Source organism: Myotis nattereri (assembly GCF_964212035.1).
Source record: "Myotis nattereri genome assembly, chromosome: 3".
NCBI lineage: Eukaryota > Metazoa > Chordata > Mammalia > Chiroptera > Vespertilionidae > Myotis > Myotis nattereri.
Window position 1 is genome coordinate 185,313,111 of NC_138077.1, and position 20,969 is coordinate 185,334,079.

At 53.0% G+C, this 20,969-nt stretch overlaps 1 protein-coding gene across 1 annotated transcript; it reads right to left on the minus strand.

The window, feature by feature from the left end:
* Nucleotides 1-375: 375 nt before the first annotated feature.
* Nucleotides 376-18,868, minus strand: RIMS3 (regulating synaptic membrane exocytosis 3). Its single transcript, XM_081087307.1, has 7 exons — nt 18,856-18,868; nt 14,225-14,472; nt 8,686-8,827; nt 6,731-6,843; nt 4,375-4,476; nt 3,911-4,050; nt 376-2,476 (listed from the first exon to the last, which is right to left on the minus strand). Exons 2-7 carry the CDS (start codon nt 14,439-14,441, stop codon nt 2,264-2,266), a joined length of 927 nt encoding a protein of 308 aa, XP_080943433.1. The 5' UTR covers nt 14,442-14,472; nt 18,856-18,868; the 3' UTR covers nt 376-2,263.
* Between the last annotated feature and the right edge of the window lie 2,101 nt (nt 18,869-20,969).

The following is a 20,969-nucleotide window of genomic DNA, read 5'->3' on the forward strand; positions in this document are numbered from 1 at the left end:
TCCCCCCTTCCCTGGGGGTGGCTGCATAGTCTGAGGATCGCCATTCGGTGCCACATCAGCAGATGTCTACACTTTCGCCCATAAGCCCACCACCACCCTGAGGGCGACCTCTCTCGAGGGGAGCACATCACAGACAGGACATAAAGTACCTCCGTGAGCGCGGGTCCTTCCGCTCCCCACCCTCAGATCAAAGAGCACAGAGCCCTTTGTTTCACTGTAGAAACATGAGAAATGCAGGCATCACCCAGTCCTGACAGTGGGAGAGAAAATCTGCAGAAAGAGAAAGTGGGACCCAGCGGCCCCTCCCTCTCTTCCACTCACCAAGGCCGATACAAGAATGGAGGCTCGGGGCCAGGCGCTCGTGTTTGTTTCTTTACTGCCCGCATTACCTATTCTGTGTCTGTGGGCAGGAATGACGGGGTCCTGGTTCCCTCCCCTTGTGTTTTGGGAGAAAAGGTGGATCCTGCCCAAAAAGGAGGCCCCTTGGCAGAGATGGCAGTATCTCCAGAGAGCTTCCCTCCACCTCCCTCAGAACCCACCTCCATGCCCGCCCGCTCTGGTTACAGATGGAGACCAAGCACTCAGGCTGAGCCTGCACTGCCTCCCGGTACATGGTTGGAGTCACTGCGGCATTGGGGACCATGTCTGGGGAAGAGAGAGCCTGCCCCATACTGTGACCCCTGGCCACTCTTTCCTCCCCAGACACGGATCCAAGGGCTGTTATGTCCAGCTCCTGGGCAACCTCTCACCTTTCACCCTCGACCTGAGGAGGGAGAGGACAGATTTGGGCATTCCTGAGCCAGACTTCAGTCCACGCACTGGTCCCACCCTCAGGACCCAGCCTGCAGACCAAGTCAGAGTGTGAGCGGCTTTGGGAAGCTCCAGCCAGATGGGTGGGATGAAAGCAGAGCGGGTAGGTGCCTGGAGCAGGCCAGGCTGCTCTCCAGCGGGCAGCGGGCAGCAGGAGAGCTCAGGGAGGCAGGGAGGCTGAGCATGAGTATTGCTTTGTACAGAGCTGGTGGCTGTGGCAGACCAGAGTCCAGAGCCAGGGTGTGTGGGGCCAGGAGGCTGGAGCCCACATGAGTCTGAGCTCCCAGATGCACCCTGGTCTAGAAACGAGCAGAAGAGAGCCCCAAATGAACTTCAGGCAGCTAATCCCCAGACAGGATTCTCAACGGTGGCTCAGGGCAAGTCAGCCCTGCCCTCCTTGACCCAGCAAACAGCCCCACCCTCAGCACCTCCTCACAGGCCAGGCCCCACCAGGATGGGCCCTGTGGGGACAGGGCCACCCTCCGAGCCTGGGGAGGACACAGGTGCCTCCAGGGGCTGTCTGCTTTGGCAGATTCCATCCCTTCTGAGGCAGCCCCCTGGATGGCCACACCTCCTGTCCACACCTGCTGGGGTCCCCTGGGAGAGCTCCTTTGGCATGTCAGAGGTGCGGTGGCCTGGAGGGAGACAGGAGGTGAAGAGCAGTGCTAAGGGAGGTACCGGAACGTCCCCCTAGGGTGTCTGGCCAGCAACCCTGGAAACTAAGACCTCCCGTATTTTGCTTGTAGGAAGGAGGCGGCTCCAGCCCGAGGAAGGAAGCAATCTCCCAAGCCCTCAGCTCCCCAGGCATCTTTGCTTCCCAGGCCCTGGCCAGGGCACTAGCCGAGCATGCTACATGCTGCAGACGCATTCAGCGGGCAAAGCTGCCGGAGGAGGGCGGTCAGGGTTCCCAGAGGGGCCTCGCGTGGCCAGCTGCAGTGGATGCTACATTCCTCAAAAAAGGTAGCAGTGCTGGGAGAGGCAAAGGTGGAACAAAGAACGAGACAGGAAACTCAGCAGGGACCACCAAGAGAAGGAACAGGCAGGACACTCGGGCTCTGCCCCGGGCACAGGACCAGGCAGGATGGACCAATGGCCACCCCCCCACCATTCCATCCCCAGATCGAGGGGGTGTTGTGTTTACACAACACTCATTTGGGTTTCTTTTCAACAAGACACAGAAGGACATGGATTTTGGCCCATGTAGTCACCAAGACAGACTATACCCAGACAAATGAACAGATATAACATGGTCACACACAGACACACACACACACACACACACACACACATACACACACACACTACACTCTCCACCGCCAGCTGGGACGAGCCCAGTAGCCAACAGGCATGCAGCAGGGCGAGGGGCCAGAAAGACGTGAAGACTATGTACAGGGGAGGAGGGGGGCCAGCAGGCAGCCCTTCCCACACCACATCCAGCCTCTTCCTGAGGTCCTTAGGTGCACGAGGGGCTGGTGGCACTCTCCAGGGAGGACTGGGACAGGCGCCGGGTGAGGGATCCGAGGGTCGAGTCTGCCACGGAGGATGTGGGGAAGAGTTTGTACCAGCCGGTGATGGCGGCACTCAGGTCCAGCTCATCCAGCATGATCTGGGCCATGCCCATGAAGCACTTGTGGTCCATGCGGCCGTAGTCTCCCCAGACGATCACCTACCAGTGGGAGAAGAAAGAGGAGCTGAGCCACCTCCCTGACTCCAGGGCTGGGCAGTGGGCCCAGGAACCTACAGGTTTCACCAGGGCACAGACGGATGGGACAGAGAGAGCTGAAACTTGGACTGACTTCAAACAACTTGCCGCCCACTTCACACAGGCTCCTATGGACTTTAAGTATATCATCTCCATTGTTGCAACCATCCAAGTAGAGGTGCTATGTGTTATTTCCACAAAGAGGAAACTGCCGCTCAAAGAGGTTAATGAACTAACCCAAAGACACACAGTCATTGGTGGCAGAGCTGGGCATGTACCCTGGGTCTGACTTCTGGAGGTCCCAGCATCCCAGATGACAGCCTTCTCTGGGAAGGAGCAGATGGAGACTCCAGTCCCGCTCTGCTGCGGCTCAAGCCCCTTGCCCTCCCTGGACCTCAGGGTTCCCATCCATCCATAAAACTGGGGGAGGGGAATAGATTAGCTCAGTCATTTTCGAACTTGTGTTTTTATTGGTGAATTCTTTTTTCAAAATAGAATTTCGATATATATAAAAATGGACAACCAAGACCAAACTTTCCCCCACAGAACCCTAGGGCTCATCAGTTCTTGCTGTTTGCAGCTCCAAGTGCCTTTGCTATGGAACCACCTCAGCCCAGAGGAACAGCCGTGGATGAGAAGTCGCACAGCTCAGACAGCCCCTGGCTCAAGCCTCTCCTCTGTCACCCGTGGCCTCAGGCAAGGCCGACAGCCCACCGCGACCACCACTATTCAGAGTTAGCGAGTAGCCTTCTGTGTGCCAGGCACTGTGTGAGGCCCTCTACAGACATCTCTCATTTGATCTTCACCACATACGGCAGCTAGTAAGTGATCAAACTTGAACCTGAATCCAGGGCAGAACCCAGAGACTGCCCACCACTGTGCTCTATCCCTGTAACCACTTGGGCGCCTCAGGCACTTCATCTATGAAACAGGCATGATGATCCCTCTCTCCCGGGACCGTGGTGAACGGTTTGTCACTCTCAAGGGGTGAGAGTCACCTTGACCTGGGCTCAGCTCGGCTCAGCAAGTCCCCAGCTGAAACCTCACGCCATCCACTCCATCTTTCTGCTTCCTCATTTGTAAAATAGGAGAGTCACACCTGCTTCACAGGTTCATCTGGAGGATGGAGCGAGGTCACAATGGAAAGCAGCTCACAGCCTGGTGTGGAGCCGATGCACAATGAACCAGCGCCCGGTGGAACCTGGCAGTCGAGCTACCCTCCAAACCTTGGTTTCCTTATGAATCAGCCAGGGGCAATCACACCTCACTGGGTCATGCAAATAAATGGGCAACACATATTAATGCACCTGGCATTAGTACCTGGCACAGGAAGTGTCATAAATGAAACGGATTTCAAATGATGACTTGCAGTCTTGAGCGTTGCCCTCTCACACTCACCTGCAGCACCTTGCCCTGGGGCCCCTCGTCGAAGAGCAGAGCCTGCTGGTACAGCGGGTCACAGGTCTTCTTGGCCACCTTTGTCTTCTTCTTGGCCAAGCAGGCCCCATTCTCAAGCAGGTAAACCTTGATATAGGTGGCTAAGGGGTGGGAGAAAGCATGATGGGGAGGGGTCAGGAGAGACTGCTATGGCCTGTCCCATCCCCAACCCCCAGGTGACCCTGGAGGTGAGCAAGGGGAGTAGGACGAGCTGGCCAGTGGACAGGAGGTCAAAGAGGTTGACTCCTCTGTCCTCCCTACCCCGCCCCTATTTCCTGGCCTTTGGGGCAAGTGGTGACTCCGGTGTTGAGAATACTGACTTAGCCAGTGGGGAACTAAGGACTCATTAGACCCAGACCTCAGCAGCATCGTCCTCACCGGCAGGACCCATTTCCAAAATCCTTCTCCCAGCTGCTCAGCCTCACCTGGGAGAGATTTGGAGCCAGGTTTGGGGGTCAGGCCCCGAGCCTCGATCACTTCCACTTCCAGCTGGCCACTCCGGTCCATGATGGCAACGTGCACATCCCCTGCAAGGGAGAAGAGGGACAGTCCAGGCAGAGCCAGACGAGCCACTGTGCAGAATGCCAGCCTGCAGGGCACTACCACCTGGAAAGGGCATGAGATGAAGAAAACTGCATGTGGGAGAACTGGCCTCAGGAGACACAGTAGAGCAGCCGAGGAACACAATCATGGGTCCCTAGGGTGGGGTGGGGGCATGACCCTCCAGGGACATGCTTGGGGACCAAAAGTGGCTGTCAAACGCTCATCTAAGTGTGGTGAACTGAGAAGCTCCTGTTTTACTGAGCAGAATAGGCAAGTTTGGTGGCAGAGCTTCTGGAGTCAGGAACACAGACGGAGGCTGTGGGCTCAGGGGCTTAGTCACCTTCTACACAGCAGCCCTCCGCCACTCCCCTAAGTACATGTCAAATATTCAAAGACTATCAGCTTGAAGAGATGCTGAGATATGAGCCTGCCCAGGACAGGAGCTGCTGCCTGGGAACCAGGGCCTGCTTGCATCATCGCCAAAGGATGACGGGAAGGCCGGCAAATTTCCTGGGAGCAGAGGACTGAGAACTCCTCCCTGAGCTGCCACAAAACGGATTATCCAGCTGGGGCAAGTTCTATGTGTGGAATCGTGTCAGTTGTCTGATTTCTGGAACTCTCAGCATTAGTCACTTGGAACACCCTTCCAAGCAGTGCAGAATCATAGCCTGATGTCGAAAAACTAAAATAGAGCTGACTGTGGGCTTAGGTACCCATTTTAGATTCTCTGAGCCATTATGCAATTGTTTGTAGTTGCATACTTGGGAAGATGCAAATACAAACAAAGACATTCTGGAATGTGTCCCCCTTCCTCTACTCTTCCTGACCTCCCCACGGGGAAGTGGAGGGGGATGTCTCAGGAATTCATCTCCCGTCTCATTATAACACCCCCAAGATGAGCAAACACAAACCTGTCATCCCTAGTTTGGGACACCAGAGGGCACCACACGCATAATTCTAGGCTGTGATGGTGCATTTGCCTAGTGCAGTGATGGCGAACCTATGACACGCGTGTCAGAGGTGACACGCGAACTCATATTTTTGGTTGATTTTTCTTTGTTAAATGGCATTTAAATATATAAAATAAATATCAAAAATATAAGTCTTTGTTTTACTATGGTTGCAAATATCAAAAAATGTCTATATGTGACACGGCACCAGAGTTAAGTTAGGGTTTTTCAAAATGCTGACACGCTGAGCTCAAAAGGTTCGCCATCACTGCCCTACTGGAAGTGGCTGCTCCTCTCACTGCCTCCCAGCTCTTGGCTGGGCTCAGGGCTGCTGGGAAAAGCAGACTCCCGGGCCCCTAAGAGTTTGAAAGCAAGTGCTGAGAATTAGCCAGTCCAGCCCAAGAGCCAGCTAAGAGCTCACCCTGTAGGCGCACCCCTCTTCCCGCAGACAGAGAGAGGCTCCTGAATGAGCAGGGGGAGGAAGACAGGGCAGTGCAGTGGGAAGAGCCCTGGCGGGAATGAAATCCCAGCTCACTGTATGGCTCACAGCAGGGCGCTGTCTGCACTCAGCTTCCTGGTGTGCTTGAGGCCAGTGCAGAGGTCTGGGTCAGACACTGCTTGAGTCAGTGGGGAAGAGGGTGGCCAGGAGGCGTCTCTGGGGAGGCTAGGCCTGGGAGCAGCTGCGTGAGCCAACACATCCACTAGCTAAGGGAGAGGGAGGAAGGAGCCAGGACTGCAGCACAGGCTTCAGGAGCTACTCCTGGCTACAGGAAAGGGGGATGAAAAACTACTAAAGGCTTCCAGGTGCCAGACACTATTAGAAGTCAAATAAGACACAGTCCCTAGGATCAAATGAAATACTTCAGGCACAGCATGAACCTCCCCACCCCCCACCTTCAATAAAAGAATAACCCTCAATCAATTGTTGATAGTGAAGGCAGGCATTTTTATTCCCATTTTATAGATGAGGGAACAGGCTCAGAGAAGAGACTTCCCCAAGGCCACTCGGAGAACTGGGGATAGAGCCGGCCCCCTGAAAACCAATGCCCTGATGATCTGTTCACCATTTTCCGCCCAGCACTTAGCAGAGCCGGCAGAGTGTGGTGGAGCGAGCGAGGAGGAATGTGCTGGGAGAGCTGCGGTGGCGGTGGCCTTCCCGTCTGCGGAGGGAGGATGCGTGAGTGCTGTGCTCACTCTGCGCTGGCAGGGAAGCTCGGGTCACACAGGGCTCTGCTGATCTCACCCTTTCTGCCATCACCCCACTCGCCCTACCCTCACGAAGACTCACCCATTGGTGGAGTTGCCAGCGTCTGTCGCCCCACAATCTGGGCTGGTCCCAGCCCATCCAGGAAATCGCTGAACTGGCTTTCGGCCCCCAGTCTGGTGGTGGGGAAGATGAACCTGGGGAAGGAGGCAGAGGGGCACGTGAGGGCATCTGGCTGGTGGGATGCAGCGGCTCTGCCTCCCAGGCACTGGGCACTCCCCTCTTGCCTCAGTTTCCCCTCTACATAGTGTAGCATACTATGTTGGCTGGGGACAGACAGTTTGAAATCAAGTCAATAAATGAGGTGGTGCCCCAAACAGCCAGAGTCCAAATTAACGCAATTATAGGGTTCAGATTAATAACGAGTGGTGGTAGGTGCCCCATGGTTGTGTGTGTCTGGGGGGAGGGCGGTGGTGCTGGAAAGCAGTAACAAGAAAAACTGACAGTGAATGAAAGTTGACCATGTGACCATGTGTCAGTGCATTGAATGCTCCACGTGCCTCATGCAATGGAATCCTTGCAACTACTCTGTGTGGCAGCAGCTATTATCCAATTTAACAGATGAGAAAACAGGCATCCAGAGGTAAGAGACTTGCCTACAAAACAGAGGTGATGCCCAACTCACGTGGGTTTATGGTGAGACTCGGGATAGATGGTGCATGAAATGTTCCAGACAAACAACGCAATATGTGGCAGTTATTGCTGCCGTTGTCACTGAGGGAAAAGTGCTACTTGTGCATGTCCTTAAGGTGTCCTGGGTGTGCCAGCAGAGAAAGGACAGGTGAGGGAGGGCTGGCCCAGGTCCACTCATGAGCTACAATGGACCAAAGAAAGCCCTAAGGCTAGAGAGAGTCAAGGTTGTCCCAGAGCAAATCCCCTGCTGGACGGCTTGGCCTTGAGTCCCCCTGGGCCAGTGACTGGCAGGGAGGAAGACAGGCTGTGTGTGCTTGTCAGAGAAGCCGTGTGTCTCCTCCCCGCCTCCCCCCCCCGCCCCCCCCCCCCGGCCAGGAAGGGGTTTCAGGCTCACCCACTCCTATTGGTCTCTTTCACAGGTAGTACCGACATCGCTCAGTACCGTAGCGAGAGTTAAATGAGACAGTGTTTGGTCTGATAGTGCTCACTAGATCCCCGAATAAGAAGCACTGATCTGAAGTGCCCAGTGATACCCTGCATACAGTAAGACACAATACATGCTAGTGGCTATTTGCATTCATGGCTGTAGGCATAGCAGCGAGATACATGAGCATAGAATCTTAAATAATCCTGAAATCATTGTGCCTTCATGAGGCCAAATCGGAAAATCTTAGTTGTCTACCGTAGTTTCACAATGTAGAGGAGGTCGGAGGGACTTGCAGGTTTTTGACTGCAGCCCACACGCAGTCAAATGTAAGAAATACATTTAATGTCACAGACCTATGCGCGCCCACACATTGAAACAACCGACACAGAAGTTCACAAGGCAATTCACCCTCACTCCATAGGGTACAACCGAATCTCATTTCTTTTTCTAATGCTGGTTTTACCCCCTGAACTGATTTCACTTCCTGCCTCTGAGTTACCACCCACAGTTTGGAAAACTCTGATCCAGTCCCATCGCCTTCCCTGAGCTCCAAGCAAGGCCACGTGTGAGACCTCCACCCATCGGAGACATAACAATGGCTCTAGATTTAAAGGACTGGAGTCACTTTCTCCTTTCGAACCCTCTCCTCTGGAGTGGGGCCGCGTGTGGGTGCTGGGAGGCGGGAGGCATGAAGTACACAGAAGGGAGGAACCACTGCTAGGCCACTGGGGGAAGGCTGGGGCCCTGGCATGGGACATCCAGGGGAGGGGAATGGAGGCAGGTAGGGGCACAGGAACACAGGCATCTGGGTTGATGTTCTCCAGGTGGGAAAACCAGCAGGAGATTTTCCCACCCTGCTCTGGCTCTGGGACTAGAGGACCGAGGAGGGAGGGTCCAGGGTGGGGTGGGCTGCACGCACGTGCCCTCGGAGCTGTTGCTGTTGGTGCTCCCATCGGTGGACTCCCGGCTGCCCTGGCGCGTGACCCGACTTCGCATCTCCACGGCGATGCCTGTCTCCGTGCTCCTCCGGATGTTGCTGCGCAGCTTCTTGGTGGTCCCTTCTGCGGCCGGTCCCCCACACCAAGCACAGAGAGGGAACAAGGTCAGATCACTATGCGGCCTCTCTGAGAGCGCTGCTCAAAGTCACCCTCTCGGGAGGGGGCGTGGTGGGCAGGGCTGTGACCGGAGACAGGGGCATTGCTGAGATGACCTCTAGAGCTGGTTTGTAGCTGACCCCTGGCCTTGCTCAGGGCAGTGACACAGACAAAGCCGATTAGAAAGATGGCTGGAGGCAGAATCGGGACGATGGGCTGGGGGTGTGTGGAGTTACCAGGTAGAGCCCCCCTCCCCTCCCTGCAGCTCTTGGGCTGTCATCCTTGCCAGGCTCCCCTGATAGCTACCTTCCCACTCAATTTCAGCCTTTGCTCCAAAGGGTTGTGTTCCTGCCTCCCTCTTCTGGAAAGTTTGCCTTTTGCTGAATTTGCTCTCCCTCATGCACCTGTCTCGCTCAGACCTCCCAGCCACCTCTCTGATACCTTCACAGGCCCTATAACAACCCCGATGGGAGGCCTGGGCACTCCAAACTAACATGCATTCTCCAGGTGGGTCTGGACATAAAGAGGCTATTAGGGAAGCAAGAGTAAGAGAGGATGGCTGGCTGGGTTGGCCTGAGTTGGCTATGGCTTTGAAAAGAGGTCTGTAGGAGACCCCAGAAGCTGTGCAGTGAGAACTCGCCCCCCCTCCCCCGGTCTCTGTGTCTCCTGTTCACAGGGCCCTCTACCCCATCCTGCCCCATGGCTCAGCCTTGCAGGGAACATAGGACACTGTGCCTCTCCTAGCAGCACACCATCCAGCCTGGGTTTCCATGGCAACCTACTCAGCATTGCAATGTGGTCCCTCTAGACACTCTCCCCTCGTGGGGCGGCCAGGGTCACAGAAGCCAGGTTGAGGGTTTACATGGATTTCCCCTGCTAAAGCTTGGCTGCCCGAGGAGCTTGATGGGGAGGGAAGTGCTGCTCAGATAGGGACTGTACCAAAGGAGCCCTTTGCTATCACTGGTTAGAGACCCAAGCGAATTAAGAATGAAGTTGGCTATAGCGGTGGGGAGAGGTGGGGGGGTGTGGAGCAGGCACTGAAGCCCCCTAAAAACAATGGGGAAGGGGGAGCTGGTTACCCTGGCAACCCACCCATATCCAACGGTGAGGATATTCAAGACCTGCCCTGGGAAGAGGGGCGCTTTATTCCTCTTGCTTTGTCCTACTTACCTTTCAGGAAGTCCCACTGGGAGAGGAAAGGCTAAAAGGGCTAGTGTCACTGGCAGACAGATGGGGGGGCGGCACTGGGAGTGGGAGGTGGTAAGGAGAAATGTCTCCTTTCAAACCATAAACCATCCCAGCCTCTGGGATATTGGAATAGCTAACTATCCAGGAATCAGTGAGACCATCCACTTGTCTGTCTGTCTGCCTGCCTTACACACACACAGTCATGTTAGCTCACCTATGCTTCTTTCATACCGACCGGCATAAGCAGACACACACAAGTGCTGACAATCACATTTATGAAGACAGCGATCCCACATACAAGGTTATGAGTACGTTCATACAATAGTCACAAAAGGTACTTCCAGGGTTTAATCATACATACACAAGACATACTCTGTCCCATAAATGTGTCCTTCACACCATAACACTTGCAGTTGAACCTATCTATTCAATCACACACATAGATGCACACCCACAAATGGTGCGTGCCCCACCACACACAGAGGGCTGGGCAATAACAATGGGTGTTGAGGGACTCGCCCTGTCCCTGGCTCCTAACTGCCAATCCCCGCTAATGCAGCTAGAAGACAGACAGGTCTGTGGGAGCTGCACTCTAACCTCCCTCCCCTCGAATCCTCCACACACAACACATCCTGAGCTGAAGCCAGAGCCTTGCCACCATATGACCCCAGTGCCCTTCTCCTAGAGCTTGGGAAAGCTTTGGCCCACTTGGGAGAAAATTTCCCTTCTTTGATCAGACCTGTCCAATCCACTGTGATGCCTAGTAAGGGAATCACAGAATCCTTGAAATGTTAGTGACACCTTGGCTAGCCCCCTGTTCCTGCCCCTGCCAGATGGGGAGCTTGAGGTCCAGACATCCATAAGGCCGACTCCCAGTCTACTGATGCACTACTTCTCACTCTTCTCCACCAATTCCACATTGATTTGAGATGTGATTCAGCAGAGACTAAGTCCCGTGTCTTCTGGGTGGGGAGAAAGGTCTTGCAACATTAGAGAACATTTCTCTACTGTTTCTTACCTGTCCAGTCCCTGAACTCTGTTGACCCAGGGAGTAACTTTATAAAGCCTCTTTCCAGAGAAACGGGGCAAATCGCTTGCAATAATTCTGTGGTTGCCGGAGACTGAAAGACTCCAGGAACTGTCCCATCTGTCTCACTGCATACAAGGGAGAGGCAGTCACAGCTCCCAACAGCACTCCATGGCATCTCCTGGAATGATGCTGAGCCTTCTCCCCACCTGACTCAGAGCCCAGAGCCCATGAGGAGCTGCTGTCCTCGGTGCTGAAAAGAGCTCAATGTGGGCAGGAGCGGGGACAGCCCAGGATGGCCTGTGTGGACCCAGTCTAAGGCTAGGCCAGAAGCCACCTGTGTCCTGAGACCCCAAAGCTCTCACCCTACCCCATTCACTGCTCCCACAACATAGAGAATGCTAGATCTAGACGAAAGCTTGGAGAGAGTCCCTTCTAGCTCCATTTTCCAGAGGAAACAGGCCCAAAGGGAAAGTGTCTTTCCCAGGGTCCCATGAGGAGTTGAAGCCAAGATTAGTTTTTAGAAGCTACTCTATGGCAATGTGAGAAATAAACTTGAAGGGGTAGGCAGGAGGCAGGGAACTAGAGGGAAGGCTGGTGTAATAGTCCAAGCTTTGAAACAAAGAGGAGGGAGTGGGCGGAGCTTGAGCCAATGCAGGATATGGATAAACTAGGAGGAAGGAGGCCCCTGGGAAGGCAGACCCAGAGCCCAGAAGACTGGGTCCAGGACAGGAGTTCTGCCCCGCTTCACACAGCCTAGCCCTGCAGGGAACTGAGCCATCCCACCTGGGGCAACCGGAGATACCCTGCTGGGATCTTTGCCCAGAAGAGAGTTTCCAGAGCTGATTCCCAAGGTGAGTCAGCCCCATACATCCCTCTGGAGCCAGACTCTCCCACCCGAGCTAGGACACTGACAACTCCAAGGCTTGGGAGGAAAAAAAATGGGACATGGAGTTACAGATGGGAGAGGGGTATGCCACAAGCAAGGGGCTGTGAAAGCCAGAGATCTCACTTGCTTTTTGGCCCTACTGTTTGACTGTGGGAAATAATAATAACACCGGCAACGTTATTAAGTGTCTACTATGCACAAGGCTGTTGCCTTGGCATCTCCTATGTCATTTAATCCCCCGGAAAACTCTGAGGCACAGATTATTGTCCTTATTCTACAAACGAGGTGGCGAACTCAGAGCGGTGAAGTCACTTGCCTGAGTCCCCAGCTAGTAAATGACAGGGTGTGGCTCTAAAGGCCACCTTCAGTCCCTTCTTCCGGCTCTGATGCTTTATTAATAAAACTAGTACCTTGTACTAGATGAACTCAAGGGGCCTGTCCTGCTCTGACATTTGGTGACTGGATGATTCATAGAGACCTTCAGTTAGAAGGGCATCTGTGTATTCCCCTGGCTCAGGCCCCAGACCTTCAGCCATGCCCTTGCCTACCACAGGGACAAGTGATCCAGAAGCCCCATCATCACTCATCTCCCCTCGAGGCTGGGGGTCTCCTTGGTGTCCACTCTAATCCCTGCCTGCTGACTGGTAGTCGAGGTAGGTGGACAGTCCCAGGCAGATCACTGGACTATCTCCTAGTGACTCGGGCCTGCCCTGGCCCCGAAAGACCGTTCCTCCAAATCGCTTTGGGCACGAAGGAGCCTTTGGATCGGAAGCTGACTCAGTTGGAGATCAGCAGGGCTTGGTCTTCTCAAGCCAGATTCCTGGGGCCCAACACCTCTTCAACCTCCTAACCTTAATACGCCCCCCTTGGTCCTGCCCCAGCCCAGCTCCTGGATCTCCAGGCCCCCTCTTCCTGACTCCCTCGTGTCAGGCCTACACTGTGGACATTCACAGGGGCCATGCCCGCCCACACAGGGGCACTGATAACTGCAAGCCCCCTTCTCACTTAGCATTTCCCTGAGCCAGAAACCACATCACAGCCTGCGTGCTGGAAAAGACCATCCCACGTGCTCCTGTGGAGGGCTTTATAAAAAGCTATTTTAAGGCCTGGAAAAGTCCCCCACCCCCAGCCCCAACTGGGACTCTCGATGAGCATTCTCCCCGGATGCTCCGGCACCCCCGCCCCCTCACCGCCCCCATTCAGCTGCCTATTTGAAGGTTTCTCAGGGAAGTTGTTACTCTGAGAAAAATAAGCAGGAAGAGATTTTAATACACAACCAGCTGGTGTCTGGGCTGATGCCACACAATGAGGAGGTCTTGGTGGGGAGTGCTGGCTCCTCTGTGATGTAGGGTCCAGGTGTGACTGTGTGTGACAAGGTGGGTCGCCCTCCACCCGGAGCATAAGTGGGATTCCATAACTAGACGTCTGAGCAAGTATAATACACTTTTCGGGATGTAGCTGATAAAGTGTGTGAATATGGGGTTTTGTGAGATATGGGTGTACACATGCGTGACATGTTTCTGTGACCATGGACTCCGTGTGTGTATTTGAGAGAGAGCGAGAGAGAGAGAGACAGAGAGAGAGAGAGGGAGAGAGAGAACACTTCAGTGACCTGGGTCTGTCTGTGTTTGTGTGAATTGCATGATGACTGGCTTTATGTGTGACCATGTACAGTGTGAATGACTATCTTGTCCTTTCCTGCCAGTAGGGTGTGGCTTGCTTAAGCAACTGAGCGCACTATTCATATAACCAGGTATAACCAAGCAAGGCATGTGTCTTTGTGTGTATCTCTCTCGTGTGACTTTGTAATGTATGTGTGTGACTGTGTAACTAACTACATTTGTGTGGCTCTTTGTACTTAGGAAACTCGGAGATCATCCGTGAGGCTGAATCGTGGGGATGTGTGTGCCTCTGAAGTTGTGACACTCAGCAGAGGGCCCGGACCTAGCAGCTGTTTAATAAACAGATGCTGAATAATGTGTAAGTTTGTGCATGGAGGTGGCACAGGGTAATGGTTAGGAGCATGAACGCAGAAGCCCAAATGCTGGGGTTTGAATGCTCCTACTAGCTATGTAGTTTGGGGCATCTTACTTCCTTTCTCTGTGCTTCAGTACATGCCTCACAGCGTTATATGAGGATTCAATGAGTCAGGACATGTACTGGACCTAGAATAGCACCTGGTATGTGGTAAGTACTACATAAGTGTTTGTCCCTGGGTACAAGGTGACCCGCCCCGCCCTGGTGCCCCACGCCCCCTCACCAGGCTGGGGGAGCTGGAGCGTGCTCTTGCTCCACTGGGTCAGGCCCACAATGGCCACCATCTTGGCGCCGAGGCTGCTACGCCGCTTCTTAGCAGTGGTGGTCCCGGTCCCGGGCCCAGCCTGCTGAGATCCACAGATTTCACTGCTGATGCTGGAGCTCCGAACCACATTCCTGGGGCCTGCAGCCGAGGCTGGATCTGGCTCCCCGTTAAACATGGTCCCAGGGGCGGCAGAGCCTCAGGCAACTCTATGGGGAGATAAAGAGACAAAGGGGGTCCCACATCAGACCCCTGGGCCCTCTACTGCAGCCACCACTTAGCCGTGTGGCCTCGGGCAGATCACCCGGCCTCTCTGAGGTTGCAAGGCTTCAATGAGCAAATAAATGTAAAGAGTGTTCACAGAGTCTGGCTCAATAAATGAAACTATTCTTATTAGCGTACCCTGGCTGGAGGGCTTAATGTTTAAATGGCTACCCTGGCAAGCAGCGGGGTTTGGTGGCAAAGGCAGAGGCTGTGGTGTTAAATGTCCCACTCTTGAATTCCAAAGGCCTCTACACTAGTGGTTCTCAACCCTCCTAATGCCGCGACCCTTTAATACAGTTCCTCATGTTGTGGTGACCCCCAACCATAAGATTATTTTCGTTGCTACTTCATAACTGTAATTTTGCTACTGTTATGAATCGTAATGTAAATATCTTGATATGCAGGATGTATTTTTATTGTTACAAATTGAACATAATTAAAGCACAGTGATTAATCACAAAAACAATATGTAATTATATATGTGTTTTCTGATGGTTTTAGGTGACCCCTGTGAAAGGGTTGTTCGACCCCCAAAGGGGTCGCGACCCACAGGTTGAGAACCACTGCTCTACACACTAGCTGTGTGACCTTGGGACCAGCAACCCGGGGTTTCGGTGAACACTTCAGCAAAACAAGAAGTACAAGCACTTACCTCATAGGATTGTCCTAGGGATTAAATCGGTGCCTGTGAAAGTGCCTGGAACAGCATCAGGCATAGAGTAAACATTCAGTAAGTGTTAGGGATTGCTAATTCACAGCCAATAATGACAGCAGGGAGAGCAAAGCTGGCTCCAGCCTGTGCGGGCTGGGAGGAGGTCCTCCTGCTTGAAAGGGAGGGCACAGAGGGGTATGAAGAAGCAGGCAAGAGGCCCCCTCAACTGCACTACTGAGCAGCAGCCACTGTAAGCTCTTTAACCTATTTCCTCACAATCTCTTTTCTATGCATCTACAAAAATAATGGAATTCATACTACAAATACAATTTTATATCCTGGTATTTCTCATTTATCCTTATATCACAAACATTTCCCAATGTCATTAACACTTTGTATAATTTTTTTAAATAAATGGTCTTTTTAAAATGTTTTTAAAATACATATTTTCATTGATTTTTAGAGAGGAAGGGAGAGGGAGAGAGAGATAGAAACATCAGTGATGAGAGAGAATAATTAATCGGCTGCCTCCTGCATACCCCCCACTGGGGATCAAGCCCACAATCCGGGCATGTGCCCTGACTGGAATCAAACTGTGACCTGGTTCATAGGTCGATGCTCAACCACTGGGCCACACTGGCTGGAGGGCTTAATGTTTAAATGTTTTGATGCCCGAACATCCCATTGTATGGAGGCAGCATAATTAACTGAAACATTTCAATATAGTTACTTCTTAGATCAGTTCCAATTTTCTTCTTTCTCTCTCTGTTTCTCCATCCCCATCTTTCCTTCCCTCCTGTCTTTTAAACAACACAGCAATAAACATCTTTCTACATTGATTTTTTTTCTGCTTATTTCCTTACGATTGATTCCCAGAAATGGAGTGACTAGTTTAAGGGGGTGTGGACACTGCTGGTAGCTTCTCCAACATCCATTCTCTCTCCCTGCTTCCTGACACACCGGTTTTATCCAGTACCACCCCACCACCCCGCCTTGATTAGTTTAAGCTAATCAATGAGTGTCAGTCACCTTGGTAACTCTTACTGGTCCATGTGACAAAGTTGGCCTAATCTGATTTAAGGGAAAGATTTGGTTTCCATGATTACAAGAGAGGTAGAGGTGTCTGTCTCTCCCTCTCTCTCTCTCTCTCTCTCGCTCTCTCTCTCTCTTTCTCTCTGTGTGTGTATGTGTGTCCTGCTTCCCCTAGGGAAGGCCCAGCCATAGGATGAAGCCAGTGTGCCGAGGGCAGCACAGCACAAAGACAGAAAAGGCCTCGGGCCACCCTAAGCTGGCCTTTCTGTTATGTGAGATAATGTATTTTCTTTTGCTTAAGTCAGTTTGAATCAGGGTTCTCTGTTACATCCAAAAACATCCTACCTGATACCAAGGGCACAAACATTTTTTGATTCTTGGAATATATTGCTAACTTCCTTTCCGAAGTATACAAATGGACTCCCCTTTAGCTCCATTCAACAAATATTTAAGCCCTTAAACTTCCAAGGCCTATGTTGAGTGCCAAAGAAACAGTAGTGAGCCAGGCCAACTTCACCCTGCCCTCCCAAAGCCTCCACGCCAGGAGGAGATAGATAGTAAACAGCTAATAATGCAATTAAGTATTTCAGGGCGGTTCTGATGAGTGTAGGGGAGAGGACAGGGGGCCCTGGGAGCCACTGTGGGGGCCAGGCGGCAGGCGTCTTTGGCTCTGTGTTGTACAGAGATGGGATCTCTGGTATCAGCCCTAGGACTTGGCCGAAAGTCCAATGCTCAGGCCGAGTGTTGGAGAGGAGGCGGCTCTAGCATGCTCTGCGCCCAGTCTTCCAGGCTCTGTCCCGGCCTACAGTGCTTTTCCCAGGGTAGCTCCCTATCCCAGGGCTCAGGGGCACTTTGCTTGACCCTCTGCCCTCAGGTCTGTCACCCTGAGGAAACCCAACTTTTCAAAAGCACAAAGAAAGGGGTGGGAAAGGGAAGGCACCCCTCCAGCTAACGAGGAAGACAGATCCTAGGCAGCTGCAATGGCTGCCTGGTCTTCCGGTCGGTGTGGCTCCTGCGGGCTGGGAATTAGGGCTGCCAGTGGGGATGAGTCAAAGCCGTGTCTTGCCTTCTTTGTGGCTGTCTGGACTGTTCTCACTCACCCTGCGATGTGTGCAGAGCCCCGGATTATATTTCTCCATCCATCCCCCATCAACACTGCAGCTAATGGAAAGTCCCCTGGACTTGGGCCTATGATGATCTCTTCTCTTTACTTTCCAATGCTAGTGCCAGTTGGGATGTGTTTTGGGGCATCTGCATGGCCTTTTGGTGGATGGTAGGAGAGCGCTTATCTGACACTTCGAATCTGCTACAGCGTAAGCCCAACTTGCTCTTGACAGTATTTGTTAGGCGTGTGGTTATCTCCATGTTGCAGATGAGAAAACTGGCTCTCAGAGATGTGGAGGCCTAGCTCATCCCACTCAGCTAAGAAGTGGCAAGGCCTGCACTCGAACCCAGGTCTCCGGTTTCCACAAAGAGTCAGACACACTCTGCAGCCCCTGCCCCTTCAACCCAGAACCCACCCCAACATGTGGGCTTTGCCCTGAGTCTCTGGGCTCTTTGAGAAAATTGCCCCAGAGCAGCCAGACTACAGGACACTCAAGTACACCACTCCCAGGGGACAAGCAGGTAAGAGGGTAAGGGACAAAATTCCTGACCCTGCCAACCCAGGGACTCATATTTCCTCATGAATAATCCATGGCACCAACAAGCGGATGGCTTGACATCCAGGACTCTGCACCCTCCAGAGCCACATTCTCAGCTTTAACCACCCAGTGGCCTGAGAGCTGATGAGTGCCTGGAGGGTGGAGTCTGTGAGCACACATGCAGGGGCCAGCTCAGGACGGGGCTCTAGTTGCTTCTATGGCAGCCAGTCCAGCTCAAGAAGGACAAGACAGAGAGACAGACAGAGCTGGCCACCTGGCCCCTATGAAGAAGGAAGTCCTACTGCATAGCAACCCCTGAGCCATCAGGCTACAGGGATAGGAAAAGGGCAGCAGGCAGAGGGGGCCAGAAGGATACAGAACACAGAACCTCACGTTCTGGTGGTTTAAAAGATTGCTGATTGAATGACATCCTTTCCACAGAAATCACTTCAACAATTCCCACCTCTGAGCAGGACTCTCCTTTCCCAGTCCAGTTTAGGGCACCCCAAGGGAGTTGTCCCTGGATCTCATTGGATCAGGGGGCCTTGCTGTCAAGTTCTCCCTGCTGACCCTGCTCTGTGGCTACAGCAGCATCTACAACTACAGCTCAGACTCGCCTTTCGGTTGGCGACCGCTGCTCTGGAGGAAGCTGCTGCCCTGGCTGCTGCTCCAACCCCCTCCAAAGCCCCACACTAGCAAGTACCGTCCCAGTTCCCCACCGAACAAGCCTTGTTTTCTTCCCGGCCCTTGATGTTTGGCCGAGGTCTGAGTACCCAGCCAATGAGAATGAGCTCAGGAGTTGAAACTGATTTGCGTCCCTTTTCCATCCTGAGCCTTTCATTTTGCGAAGTTGGAAATCAAGGTCCAGAACGGGAGACACACCCAGTCCCAGAAAGTTGGTGACAAATCAGAGCTCCAACCCAAGGCTCCTAACTCCCAGATTCCACATCACTTGTCAGATGCCCTCCTCACCACTCACCTTAAAGAAAACCCAAACTCACCAAACTGATGACTCTGCACGTGGTGTTCCACATCACAGGGGGCTGTGCCCCTCCCAGCAGCACTCCCCTAGGGCATTGACAGGAGGCTTCTGTTAACTTCTTCTGGGACACCAGTTTTCAAGAAAGGAGGTGAAGGCAATCAGGGTAGCTCCCAGGAGGAGGTGATGTGATAAGACTCTGGAAGGAAAGAGGAGAGCTTAGAGGAGGGACTAGAGAAGACATCTGTCTTCAAGGGCTTCCAGAAGCTCGTGGGGTAAAAAGACAGACTTTGGACATAGCTGTATGACCTCAAGCAAACCGTTTCAACTCTCATTCTGTTTCCTCCTTCATAAAACTGTCCAAACTCCTGGGTCCTCCCCTCTCCCACCACGCCACCCTCCCTCCAGGCCTTTAGGAACCTTTAATATCAAGCTGCTGGAGCTGAAGCTCCACCCACAACTTTAAGACTTCTAATACATGGAGGACTCATGTTAATCAGCTCTAGACCCTATTCTCCCTTCCTCCGTCCTCCCCCTGACTAATGGGGTCTGTGTTCCACTCTGTAACTTGCCCAGCAGTCAGGAATGTTGAGGGTAGGTCAGGTGGGGAGCAGAGGGTGGGGACTCCTGACTCCACCCCCAGCCATGTGACCCTAAGCAAGTCACTCAGCTTCTCTGAACCTCCATCTCCTCGTCTATAAAATGCACCTACTGGCCACCTGGACCCAGCTGGACTCCCAGGCTGGACTGGGGAGCAGGTGAGATCATGAGGAGCAGGAAAGCATAGTGATTACAAACCCAGGCTGGTTTGGCTCAGTGGATAGAGTGTCGACCTGCGGACGGAAGGGTCCTGGGTTTGATTCCGGTTGAGGGCACATGCCCAGATTTCGAGCTCAATCCCCAGAAGGGGGTGTGCAGGAGACGGCCAATCGATGATTCTCTCTCATCATTGATGTTTCTATCTCTCTCTCCCTGTCCCTTTCTCTCAAAAATCAATAAAAATACATTAAAAAACAATCAACAACAACAACAAAACACAAAAAACCCAGGTTTTGGAGGCAGACAGACTTAGTTCAAAACCTAGAACTGCCATTTATAAGCTGTATGACACAGGGACATTTCCTTAACAGACCTCCTGAGCCTACCCTTCCTCATCTCTGAAGTGGGAATAATAATGACAGCCTTAGGATTCTTAGCTGAAATATTATAACGTAAGGATTGGCCCGTGTTCAGTGCTCACTTGGGCAGTTACATTATTGCTGCTCATAAGGGCGCCTTGGTAAGCGGCAAAGACCTGCACAGGTGTCAGTGCTTATGGGCCTGGATTGCACACCAGACGCAGCCACTTCACGAGGAGGCTCAGGGACCAACAGGGTCACCGCCCACTCCAGCTCTGGGTGCTTCCCGGTGTGGGAGCGCTGGGTCCCTGTGCCTGCCTCTCAGTGGAGTGGGAGCTGCCATGTGAGGCTGTGCTCTCTTTGCCAGCATCTTCATGCCTGGGTCCTCGCTGGATGCTGGACCTGGCATTTGAGACCCCTGCCCCAACCCCAATCCAGTGCCAGGGCTGCGCACTACATCACCCATGCCTCTCTGCCCATGTCAGAGGCCAGTGCCTGCATCCACAGAAGGGGAGAGGAGTTCCCTTGTTTCTAGAATTTCCTTTCCCCCTCAGGGACATACTGGTGGGTGAGAGGGCTGGTTCGTAGTGGAGAGGAAGGCTGGGCTGAAGGAGCACACCCAGCCTGAGTGGGGAACACTGTGCCCGCTCTTCTCCTGATTGTCTAACCATTATCTCCCCCAAGCAGGCCTCTCTCTCTCTCTCTCTCTCTCTCTCTCTCTCTCTCTCTCTCTCTCACACACACACACACACACACACACACACACACACACACACACTGGGAGAGACAGGGCACAGAGTTTCAAATTTGTGATCACAGCCATACAGACCCACACAGGTGATACACACTTAAAGACACAATCACATGCACATACCTTTAAAATACTCAGCCACACAAAGGCACACAGCCTGGCCAGCATGGCTCAGTGGTTGAGCATTGACCTATGAATCAGGAGGTCATGGTTCAATCCCTGGTTGGGGCACATGCCCAGGTTGTGAGCTCGATCCCCAGTAGGGAG